At 41.7% G+C, this 12,727-nt stretch overlaps 1 protein-coding gene across 1 annotated transcript; it reads right to left on the bottom strand.

Moving 5' to 3' along the window:
- Positions 1-4,803: 4,803 nt before the first annotated feature.
- Positions 4,804-12,488, bottom strand: ndc80 (NDC80 kinetochore complex component). Its single transcript, XM_080467200.1, has 17 exons — positions 12,394-12,488; positions 11,343-11,438; positions 10,968-11,051; positions 10,714-10,840; positions 10,433-10,605; positions 10,074-10,176; positions 9,820-9,909; positions 9,556-9,649; positions 9,303-9,403; positions 9,015-9,159; positions 8,468-8,673; positions 8,100-8,249; positions 6,974-7,063; positions 6,787-6,879; positions 6,566-6,696; positions 6,340-6,442; positions 4,804-5,331 (listed from the first exon to the last, which is right to left on the bottom strand). Exons 1-17 carry the CDS (start codon positions 12,399-12,401, stop codon positions 5,203-5,205), a joined length of 1,923 nt encoding a protein of 640 aa, XP_080323326.1. The 5' UTR covers positions 12,402-12,488; the 3' UTR covers positions 4,804-5,202.
- Positions 12,489-12,727: the final 239 nt, after the last annotated feature.

Genomic DNA, 12,727 nt, shown 5'->3' with positions numbered 1-12,727 from the left:
TAGTTGACTATAAAAATATTTGACTTGAATATACATGAAATCTTTTTGTATTTCATTAAGATTAGCTACATGACTGTAAGCCTAAAACAAAAGTACTCTATTCTGCTCCCCCAAACATTTAAGTGGCTTTTAAAACTGCTTTGGTTTTTTTTTCTTTAATGATCTTTACCCTGCCCTATTGTCTTTTTTTCTGGCTAAATCTACAGTGGCTCTTCCGTCCAACCAGTAGCTTCAGACAATACATTTTTCTGAAAGTGAAAAAATAACATTTCAGAATGTTTCTGTATGTTTCATGCCTGAGTTGCATGATGAGCGAGCGGAGATGGAAAAACCTTCCGTGTTGAAACCGCTCACTCAATGAATGTATGATTCAACAAAAGATATCGTGATTGCAGCACTTCATACTGAGTCTGGGCACACGGTGGGCTGTCAACATGCAGTGAAGCACTCACAGGAAGCTGCCTTAATGTCAACACAGCCATCAAAGGAGCCATAACAAGGAGGAAGCACTGGCCTCACACATGCACACGGAGCGGTGGAGCCCCAAGAAGAAAAGCTGTCTGCTCCTGCCATGACACACACCTGTGATGACAGGAGCGAACATCGAATGCTACTTCAGTCTGATGGGCGGCGCATGCCGCCCAGAAAGTCCGTATTCTTTTCTCCTGTCACAAACAAGGTGTGAGGACAGCATTCAAGGTGAAGGCTGATAACTCTCAAGGTTCTATGTTGTTTAGACATCACAGTGTGGTACACTGCCTCACGTGAAAGAAGTTATACGTCCAAAACCGCCGCCTGCATGAGCTTTCACAGTGTCCATGACTGATCGTCTCTACATATGTATTGGCCTTGATGTGAACTTACAAACTGCCCTGGTTCACCCTTGCAGTCATTGCATCACAGTTCAATTCCCTCCCTGAGTCCCTTTCTGGTCGATTCTTGTCTGGATTCGCCCCCCCCCCCCAGTGTTCTCCCCACTAGTGGTATCATGACCATAGACCATCGAGGAGTGGCATGAGCAGCAGAACCCACAGCAACTAAACACACAGTAGTGTATTATTATAACTTCTTGTACGTTCAGTTTTTATTGTGTGTGTGTTACTTAGAATGTCGATTTGTATATTCTATCTAAAATATCCTAAAAATGTTTGTATTCTGTACTGCAGCGTTGATTACCTGAATTATAATGCCAAGAAAGACATTTTTAAAGTTACTTGTGTACCAACATGGAGGATGTTTCTCAAAAATAAAGTTCACAGCCTGTACATAGCAATTTGAAACAAAAACAATGCTCAAAAGTAAAATCAGGTCATGTAATGGGCCTCACAACATGTCTGCCCCTTTAATGTTGACAAGACTTTCCCCAACATGAGCTAACACATCTCATGTAATTTGTTTCTGGATATTTTTAACGTCTGAGCGACATTTCTCCTGTGTCTGCAAGTCATCATTTATAAATCATTTCAAACCATGTAGACAAGCAGACGGTGACTATTCTCCAGGACACGAAGAATAAACTTGAGCTTATTCAACAGCTTTCATGTGGTAAAACCTGCAGAATTCATCTGCTGCCCATTACACAGCAGCTCAGTCAATTACATATTGCAAAAAGGGAATGTACACCGTAAGTCTGATGGTCAGAAAACTAAGTAAAGTGATTCTTGTGATTCTTATTCGCCTTCATGCTGATTATGAAACTTCGCTTTCTCACATCTGAGTCTTACGACAACAGTTCTGCTGAAGCAGGACTCGATTTTCACGTCTAACTCTGGAAAACGATGGCTGTTGGAGGAGAAATCAAAATGCATCAGCGACTCATCATGCGGGTCAAAGGAATACAAATTTCAACGACATAATAGTGTTTTGACATGGAGGCAGCTGAGAAAAAAAGAATAGGCCGGAGCACGTCTGAAATATCTTCCCACATCTGTGGAATGGATCATTGAAGGGGCCAATGGAGGAAATTAACCTCTAATAAGACTCCACATCAACACCTCAAGGCTCTACTGTGTCTGGCTGTCCCAGCTGAGACAAATTAGCTGCTGAAAGCCTCCCGAAACACCACGAGGCAACAACATGCACCTTCTGCGGGTCAGGGGGCAGGGCCCAAGATAACCTTTGCCTCAGCTTTGTTTTTACGAGTGTCATGTACACACATCCATACAGTCACATATACCCTCCTCCTCACCGCCCTCTCGAGAGTTACACCTACACACACTTCAAACGTCAGGCTTTTGCCCTTCACCCGGTCATACCGAACCTCCCCGTGTGAGAACAGGAACATTAGATGTATTAAGAATTCATGGCGAATTGAATGCAACGATCCATGATATAAAAAGAAAGAAAAGGTCTGCACAGGCCAAAAGGCCACGGGCAACAAGGGAGAACTCACACACACACACACACACACACACGCGACTACATGACATGCAAGGGAGCACGAAAAAACAGACAACAACAAGAACACAAACACAAGTTTGTGTAGAAATAAGCACGCAAATTCCTGCGCAAGCAGTCCACACTCACGTTCAGGCCACCAGGTACACGCCTCTGGGGGCGAGGGAAATACACAAATCATGACAGCCATTTTCTCACACATGCAAAGACAGGTCCTGTAAAAGGACTTTTATAGATGCCACCTGTCCATATGGGATGTGATAAACACACCCGGCTCTGTCCTGTTTAGTTGAATTAAGTCTGTGGCTGTTAACACATGGCACCGGCCTCTCTCCCTCCTTTCACCCTCCTGCACAGGCCTCTCTCTCTCTCACACACACACACACACACACACACACACACACACACACACACACACACACACACACACACACACACACACACACACACACACGCGCACACGCACACGCACACACACACACGCACACACGGTCCTGAGTTGTCGAGTACAAGTGGAAGCTATCCATCACATTTTCATTCCCTCTCTCCATGGAGCCCCTCACAGTCACCTCATCTCTCCTCATCACATCTGCCAAAACATTTCTCTCACGCTTGCACCGCTGAAGGTTTTCAAACATTCTCTTGGTTAAAAAAAAAAGAAAAAAAGTGTGTTAAGCTGTACTGTATTGACACACTGTGGACTTTAAGGGTTCAGCCCGGAGCTGGCACACCAGTCTGACTGAACGCTGCATTTCAATAGTTCACCAGCATCTATGAGGGTGGAAGGTTAAGGTGTGTTTGTATTTCCAGTAGAGACGTATTTGGAGGTTATCTCCTGGTTGAGTTCAGTGGTTCCCAGCCTTGTTTTCATTATTAGAGACTTTCTGTTTTTTGTTTTTTTTTCCCAGGAAACATCCACCCTTTCCAATCTCAGATTTGCCAAAACATTACCGTGAAGTCATTTTCTGGTCGACTCACACAATTTCACAAATAACGAAAAGCTGGAGTCGTATAAATAATGGTGCTGAGCAGGTTTCCTGTTCTGCTTTACATCTGAGGAAGCATCTCAGTTAGGTTCTTTGACATGTGCAAATCTGATCCTGAAATAATCAGGTACAGACATCAGTGAGATGAGTCAGTAATGTCAGTAAACACTCACTTTTCTTTGTCGCGCCAGGTTCAGAGGAGTGAAGATTCAAAGCAGCATGGAACTTCTGTTCAGGATGTTTACTGATGACTTTTGCTGCTGCAGCTCATCTAATTTGTCACATTTTCACAATTTCAAAGAAAGAAAAAAAAAGCTGCAACATCAAATCAAAATGAAAGAAATGTCGCAAAATGTAATTGAACAGAGTTAAAGTGTGGTCTAACATAAGGTATAAAAGGTCCTCTTTCAGTGCAACACCACGAGAGAACTGCAGAAAGATGCACTTCCCCGAGATCATAAATTCAACAGTGCAGAGTCCAAGAGAAGCTGAATTAGAAAACAGACGTCTTTGTTTTCATAAATGCCTTCCGGGACTGTGCACCCTTCAAGTTTCACAACTGTTTGACAGCTCTGGATCCGAGCTGATATTTCAGCATACACAGACTCCCAAGGAGATTTTTGAAAATCTGAAGAGAATCAGGACTTTGAATTGTGTGCAGATTTCCACAGGATGTCTGGATTGAGTATAGATGCACAAAGATAAATGAATAAATAAATAACTACTGGACTTCAACAATTCTGTGTTCATTGAAAACAGGTACAATTCTATGTTGACCAAATACCGATGAAAGCGTTACGACTGCGCTACTTCCTGTTTGTCTCCTCACTCTGATCTGTATTTCCTCCTGAAACAGAAAATAAAAAAAACTGCAAAAGTCTAAATGCCACAATTATTAATAAATCTGTTTTAAGGAATTTCAGCTGACACGAGGAACTTTAATACAAACTATACCAGCCATTAGTCAACTTAATCAACTATCACGCCGATGTTGCTTTTTATATAGTCAAGAGATTAAACATGAGAACTGGAACGTCGACTGAAACTAATTTAAATGTCTGCTACAATACAAACCTGTGGTCATGTATCATTTTGAATTGAAAGCAATTCTGCAAAAATATTGTGGAGTCCTGCCTGTGTAAACTTCACTTTTGGCCCCCCTCTGGCTCAAACCAGATATTTAGAAAGAGGCAGGGAAAAAGAAAAACCAATTGATAAAGACTTCTCCTTTTAAAGATGTGATGGATTGCATTTTGGGGCCCACGAACCGACAGAAGGCAGTGATGTTCTTAGTCGCTTTATCCACCACAAAAAAAAGTGATGGGAGCGAATGTTTTTCAGACAGCAATCCGTGGTGTGTGCTGCCCCCTAGTGGCGCAGCTTCATGACTGCAGGTCGGGAACAACATAAGCACACGAAGGAACTTTAAAACGATTTTATTTTTGAAATACTTTGCAAAAAAAGGAAAGTCTTCATTAAAAACGAGCGTGAGTGTGTTGAAACACACTGGAAGGTTGACAACCTCTAAAAGTTTCATTTAAACATTGTTACAGTGAAATAACAGAACACAGAAACTGGACTCTAAATACAAGACAACTACTTACATCAGGATGCAAATCCTTGTAAATTAAAACACGGCTGTAATAGAGGGAGTGGTTACGTACAAGAGAAAAAGCATGTGGATATTGTGTAAAATATCCAAGTTATATAAAATACACTTACATAAATGCGTGAGATAAAAGAAGACAAAAGCTGATTCATTTCTCAATGACAGCTACAAACCGGGTGGAAACTCGAAACGTCCTCTTCCTGCTGCCCTTTATAAATAGTTTGCTTTGGACTTGAAGCTCTTCAAAGTTTCCTGCAGCTTCTGTAGGGCAGCTTTATCGTCTTCAATACTCTTTGAGGAGATCCGCTGCACTCTGCCATGAAGCTCCTCCAGGCAGTTCTGTCACACACCAGGAAGCAAAACACAGCTTGTAGCATCACGAGGGGGAAAACGCACAAGAGACACAATACAGTTGATTTTCAATTAAATAAACTGCTATTTTAGAACAACAGTTTTACTGATTGTTTGTGAACATAGTACATTAAAGCTTCACGATAAACTATTTCTTCATCAGTCTTGTTATGTGTTTTATTTGGGAGGAATGTATTTCCTGTCCATCTGCCTGCTTGATGCTGCCGCTGTGTGGCCGCCTCAGAGAAGTGGACACACAGAGAAAACCAACGTGGGGCTTTTTTTCCCTTTTCTTTTCTTTTTTTAAAACACAGGTCTCTGTTGAATATATAATGATGGCAGATGTTTCACTTGACTTATTTTCAGATCCGTAATTTTTTTCCGGAGAAAGAAAGAAATAATAAATAAAAAGCTTAATCTAAAGTCCATAAAGAATTCCATTCCATTGTTTCTCAGACATCTTAACTATCTATGAGAAACAATGGAAGTTTGCAACAAAAAACAAAACAAAAACAAAATAAAAACCACAAGCAAACAGTGTATTTTAAGTTTCGGTTTCCAGAGAAGTCAAACTCTGTGTTCTCAGTCAAAACCCCTTTGATTTGCTACGGAGAGTTAAAGTAGGTCGATGTTTGGACTATTGAGGAATTCCATTTGACTGTCTTATGGCCTGCGTGGAAAACATGTTCCCTGTTTCTGTTGTCTGGAGCGAATAGGAACACATTCGATTTAGAAAATGCATGGAACATCTCTGAAAGCTGCTATGATGCTTTTTCCATCCATTCCTGCATAAATATGACATCAGTCATGCAAAATTGCTGTTATGAAGAAAAAAAAACAACTAATGAGTTTGTGGGAATGTTTATTATAAAATATGGTTCTTTGTTAGTGAGATTTAGAGTTATTGAGTCTGATGAGCCCATTTCATGCTTTGCGCTCAGGTTTGAGGGTCTACATGTGTGACACTTTGAACCCTAAACAATCGTAGTTGTTTACCTCTGTGATGGACAAGTGGTTCGCAGCTGTAGTGAAGACAGATGCCAGGTTGTTTGCCACTGTTCGTCTCTCTTCATTAGTTTCCTGCAGCACAAGGTGGTACCTTGAAGACGGGGAGAAAAACAAAACTGTAGAGATACTGCATTTGCATACACATACAAAAACAAATTTCTCGATGTACAAGTCAAATTTTTTGCGAAACAGTAAATATACAGTTAGTGCTCACTGTTGTTGTGCTGCTTTGAGTTGCTGCACCGACTCGTCATAACCATAATTCACTTTCTTCTCCAGAAGTTTCCGGTGGTTATCCGCCGACTCCATCTCCTCACCCCAGTCCCGCTCCTCTCGGGCCAGCTCCTGGACACAAAGATGAATATTCCAGATGAAGCGGGAACACGAGCAAAGTGAGGGACCGTATTCTGTCACGACGTACGACGACAACTCTACCTGCATCTCACAATCCAGCCGCTCGTCCAGCTTGCGGATCTGCTCTCTCAGCTGCTTAATATCGTTGGACTTGTCCATGATGTTGGAGTTGACCTGAAAACACAGACAATTATACAAAAAAAATAAAAACATTAAATAATTTGGGAAAGACGCTGTCTAGTAATTTTGTTTTGAAAAGCGTAACGACCTGTTCACTGGATTCTTCCAGACTGAGTCTCATGTTGGTTAAACGACTGTTCTCCTCCTCAACGTCACTGATCAGCTTTCTCAAGAGAATCTACAACACAGGAGGAAAAAAAAAACTACATTATCAGCTTCCACTGATGTGTCAAGGGATCCAATGGGCAGAAGTCACTGCACCTGCAACATAAGAAACATCAACACATTCTCACCAAATGATGCCACAGCGCAATCAAGAGAAATCTGTGACACTAAAAGTACTTTGTTGTTTCCATAAGATGAAGTTTACATGTGTACGGTTGTATTGAGAGCCATAATAAAACTGGATTCTTTTTTTGCTCTTTTTGAAAGCCAGCATTCGATGCAGTTACATTAAAACTGAACCTGAAGTAGAACAGAAAAGCTTCAGAGCAAAGTTTGGGTTCGCCAGTCGGCCTATTTTCACAGGAAGTCAAACTGCGAAATAAGGATTTGACTGTCATAGTTAGAACGTGAAAGTCCGACTGGGAACGCATCACAGCACTGAGGAAGAAAAGATTTAGATTATTTAGAAACAAGAAAGGTATTTATTTAAAATAACTTTTTTAAATGTGTACAATCATTAAACATTTGAAGAATAAAAACTATTTGTAGAGCATTGGTTTTATTTTGTTTACTTTGTGAAAGCAAAAAAAACAAAAAAAACATCATGGTTGTGGATTTGTATTTTACTAACTTACTGTACTGGACCTACAGAGGCACTCAGGTGTGAGTCAAAAACAGTATTGAAATGTGATTATTATTGGGGATTGCACTTAAATGATCATTCCACCAACATTATGAAAACTGTTGTTATAAACCACTTATGAGGCAAACTTTGGATCATTTCTAACCTTTTCTGCCGTGACGTTTTCTGTGTGAAGTAAATCACATAAAAAGATCCCAAAGGTTTTACTCCATGACACGTGAATGTTTGCAATGTACAATCCATCAGACATGACTCTGACAAATGTAACACAATTCTTCTACCCAAACACAAACGCTCTGAACAAATACAGTCGGAATCTGCCAAGACAAAACGAGGATTCAGCAAAACGTTGGGAGTTTCTTCTTAAAGCGACGACAGTTCCACAACGAGGATGGAGGATTAGTACCTGTATCTGAGCTTTATGTTGAACCATGCTGCCGGGCCCACATTCAAAGGGTCTGATCTCAAAATCGTGACCACATGCGTTCTCTGCAGACAGCGGTATCAGCTTCAGTTTGCGTGCCAGCTTGTGGTACTCTGCCAGCTTCAACTCCGCCTGGGATAAAAAGTGCAAAATGACATCAGACACACAGCGGGTAGAAAAGAGAATCAAAAGGCTGAAAGACTCGTCACTACATGACCAATATCAGATGCTGCAGCTCAGGTGGAGGAGCAGCCGTCTCTCAATGGTTTGACTCCCACATTCATATGTCAAACAAAAAAAGTCCAATCACTGGTGGCATTATTAAAAACAGTCGGTGCACGTCGGGGTACCTTCTCTTTCACTTTGGCAAGAGCGATCTCTTCATTCCACTTGTGCTGTTCAGCATCCTCGAGGGACTTGCTCAGGCTGGAGATCGTCTGCTGGAGCTCCCTCTTCTCTCTGTTGATTCTTTCGACATCCGCTGGAGTAAACTTCTGGTTCTGCAGGAGGCGCTGCAGTTCGTTTCTCTCATGCTTCAAAGATTCCAGATGACTCGCTGGAAAAATACCAAGATGATTATGGAAGTGGAGAATCCTTTGGTCTGGTGCGAGGATAAACATCCATTAGGAAGAATCCACATGGTCGTAGTAGTTCTCCATACGGATCAATATTATTATTTATTACAACATGCTTTTTTTAATGTTGCCGTCTGTCTGAAGACCATCAAGACTTCATCCTAAAGTAACCAGAGGCTTCATTCGTTAACCTTTGATCGTTTAAAATGTTTCAGTTTCACTGTCGATTTCATTACCATCAATCCAGCCTCACACAAGATCCAGAGAAAAATAAACGGGTTGACAGAAAGTTTTAGAGAACCAAAATGTGGCTCATGCATACCAGTGTTTTCCCGCTCATCACTGAGTTCTGAATCTTTGTGCTTCAGGTTGACTTCAAAAGATTCCAGGCTGCTTCGATAGCTCTGGAGTTTCTTCAGATCTGCCTGCAGCTTCACCTTTTCCATCCTCTTTGTCATCAGTCGGTCCTGTACAGAAAGAGTTGAGCTTTTCCATTTGCAATCGTGCAAAAGTTTTGAATTCTTTGGACTCAACCAAACTAAATGTAAAACCAGAGGACAGCCGACGTCGAAGCCAATCCCAAGCAGAGGAGGCTGTGCAGAAATCTTACAGTTTGACTGTCCTTCTCCAGTCGTTCAACCTCGTCGCTGACAATCTGATGCTTTTCCTCCATCGTGGCCAGCAGAGCATCGTCAACATTGTAGAGTTTCTCTGCGGAGAGAAACATTCTTTTAATCGATTAATGCTGAAATTCTCCTTTCCCCTAAGAAACCAACATACCGGATGAAAACTCTCCACTCGGTCAACATTATGGTTGATCACTGACAAACGAGAGAAAAGGAAATGAATTCATGTGCGCTTACTAAGTCGAGTGAGGAGGGCCTCATCCTCGTCTTCAAATGTGTCGTCACCCTGCATGAACTTGGAGTATGTCTCAGCTGTGTAGTCTGAGAAGAGCTGCGGGAAAACAACGTGAAAGCAAAGGAAAGTTAAAGAAAGAGTGGGTTTATTGCTCAGCTGTGTAGAGAACACTTGGCAAAAACCTGAAGAAACAATGTACCAGCGAGATCTACACCCTCTGTACATGTTTTAGTTGAGCATACACCTTCAAGAAAAACTATGTGCACCTTGTTATAGTCTGCTCCTTCCTCAATGTTGTCACCGTCTTCACAAAAGTCACTGAAGAGCAGCTCCGGTTTACTCAGACTCCATGTGATCTGATCCAAAGAGACAAGGAATTAATAACAGTGATCATTAATAGATTAAAACAACTGTGGTCGTGTAGTGTTTGCCTTTTCTTCCCGAGTTTGCTTTTCTTTCTGGTAAAGTGATATTCACGGGTCAGTGCAGCTCTCAGTTTGGATAAGTGTTTGTTTCTCACCTTCACATAGTCGATGAGCCACATGAGGGCCCCCAGAGCCTGGGGCCAAGTATGAGGCGCTCCAACAGAATACATTGAAGACTTGGAAAGAACAAACGGATACCTTGATAACAAAACAGAGACGAGTGGTGAAAGTGAGCATGCAACAAAGGCATACAACAAACTGGAATTCACACATCTGTAACATCTACCCTTTTGAAATGACTTCCATATCAATTGTCAAGGCTTTGACTTCGGTGACAATGAAGGTTTAAATAAAAAAAAAATAAAGAATCTAAAGAAAGGGATTTATACGTATAAAGTACGCATGCATTCAAAGTAATTTTCCACGATACGTTTAACTAATCAGACATTCTTACCTCAAGGTCTTTAACATAGCGGGAACCTCCTCTTCAACCTTCGAGTTTGGCATCACAAAGGTTGGATCGAGGTGGGAGTAAATGAACTCAAACATTTTGACAAACTCCTTGGTTGAGGGCGACTGTAAGGTCTTGGCTGCCAAAGGGCCTGGGTACCCCTGCTCCGTCAAAAACTGGAGAAAAAAAATAAAAAATCATATGGGACAGAAATATAAGTTATTGTCTTGTTCACACTGTGTATTTAATATTAAAAAGGAAGGATTTTGTGTATATATATTTACCTCGTGGAGCTGCCTGATGCATTGCTGAACAAACGATTTGTCATGCAGAGGTCTGGAATCTTTGATTTTCTCACTTCCTCCAAACCCGGACATCATGCTATTGCGAGGCATGCCAGCACCGCTTGTCCTGCAGGAAATAGATAGAACATCATCCACATCTCAACGCCTGCCTTAAAGTAAGAGAGAGATACAAAACCAAAATTGAGCAGATTTTTGATTCAATCTGATAATAGCTTCTATTCTACTCCACATACCGAGCACCAAAAAAGCTGGTCCGTTTTTCAGAGGTCATGGACTGCGGCTTGGACATGCTGAGCTTTCCAAACGAAGGCTGTTTACTGTACAGAATCAACACAAATAAATGTATGAATAGGGCGTCTTTAAATTCCACTTCATTTGTTCACATTCAAATGTCAAAAAAGAAAAAAGAAAAATGCAATTAAAAAGACACAGTTGAGATCATAGTGTGAAACGGGACATCCATAGAAGCTGGAGAGTTCACTTAGCGGACCCTGGACACATGCAGGAACGTGTACTGTAGACACAGTCTCAGATTTAATTACAAGTCAGGAGACTGAGCTGTGCTGATCAACAGTAATTTCCAAGTTTGTCAGTTAGGTGAAACCAACCTCTGGGGTGTTGTATACACCATGCTCATCCTGTTGCTGTCCTGCACTCGCATCGGCATCTCAGACGGCCTGGCGCCTGTCCGACTCATCCTTCCCCTTGACACAAAAATGAGACAGATACACGTTAATGACATCATATCGTGATGCATTGTTTCCCTAAAACATCCATCCGTCTTCTATATCACCTTGTCCTGTTCAGGGAAGCAGGGCGCTGGAGCCAAGCCCAGCTAACTATGGGTGATGGCAGGATACATGACACGTTGACGGTCCATCACAAACACAAACACACCAAATAACCCCATAAGCATGTTTTTGAACTGTGGACGAAAAACGAAGTACCCAGGGAGAACATGCACACTCCACACAGAAAGGGCCTGGCTGGTATTTGGGCTCAGGATATTGTAGTTGTGCACCACATGGGTAAATGTACATATTTTCAGATGTTTGAGGAGTTCAAAGAGTTTTTCCCCAAATAGGATGAGTCCAGTTCAAATGGTCTGAATCATTTAACATTTGTCATGAAAAGTAGTATGAAACTAGTTTAAACAGACCTATAGTAGAAGCTGTTGAAGAAAATCAAGTCTAAAGGCTGAAGGACTGTGCTAAAAGTTCTGGGTTTGATGAGTCGCTGTATTTTCGGCTAAACGTCTGTTCGTGTTTATTTGAAAGACTTTAGGCGTCCAGGAGTCTGTCACAACTTTAGAGAGCTTTCGTCCAGGTTCAAGTCAAAAGTCTGTTCAAAAAGACATTTTTTTCCATAGATTTTCTCTTCGACAAGATGACAGACTGTGCTGAATTAACCTCAGCTTATATTATTCTATAGTTTTGAAGGGAGCCAGTGAAACGGGTGGACAAGTTTAAACAAGAGTCGGACTTTCGCTTCGCAGTGACTGAGGGAGGTTCACGTCCGTTGGAAGGAGCGTCGTCAAACCGACGAGCTCAAAGAATATCACAGGAGCATTCAGAGTTATCCTAACCCGCAAACATGGGTGTTTTTCGGAGCTGCAAACAAAGTGAAAAAGGTGTTTTTTTTATAGGAGTTGACACGTACCGCTCCATGTTGTAGACCGATGTTTAAACAGGGAAGCGAACCGACGACTTCCAAACCGACAACAACAAACCGCCAAAAATTAAACAGCGGCGGACAATGACGGCATCACGCTACTACGGCGAGCCGGAGGTTCCAAGAATCATGTTCAGAAACCGTTTTTCTTTTTTTTGAAGAAAAACTAATGCCCGAGGCTCATAATACATTAATTATACAGCCGACCTGTCGTCCCCACTGAGCCAAAACTGGTGTCCAGTTGTGGCTTCAGGGCCACAATTGGACACAAAAAGCCACAATTAGAAATTTATTGTATGAATTTCCTGGACATTGCATGGAT

This window comes from Lipophrys pholis (genome assembly GCF_963383615.2).
Source record: "Lipophrys pholis genome assembly, chromosome: 7".
Classification (NCBI taxonomy): Eukaryota; Metazoa; Chordata; class Actinopteri; order Blenniiformes; family Blenniidae; genus Lipophrys; species Lipophrys pholis.
Note: the sequence above shows the minus strand (reverse complement) of the source record. Positions and strands in the feature narration are given on the sequence as shown.

Bases quoted from the DNA above. Each gene is read 5' to 3' on its own strand.
- ndc80 (XM_080467200.1), bottom strand. The intron at 6,697-6,786 runs GTAGAGTTGTCG...CTTTGTGTCCAG, and splicing joins GGCTGGATTGTGAGATGCAG to GAGCTGGCCCGAGAGGAGCG. The intron at 6,443-6,565 runs GTGAGCACTAAC...CCCGTCTTCAAG, and splicing joins CTCAAAGCAGCACAACAACA to GTACCACCTTGTGCTGCAGG.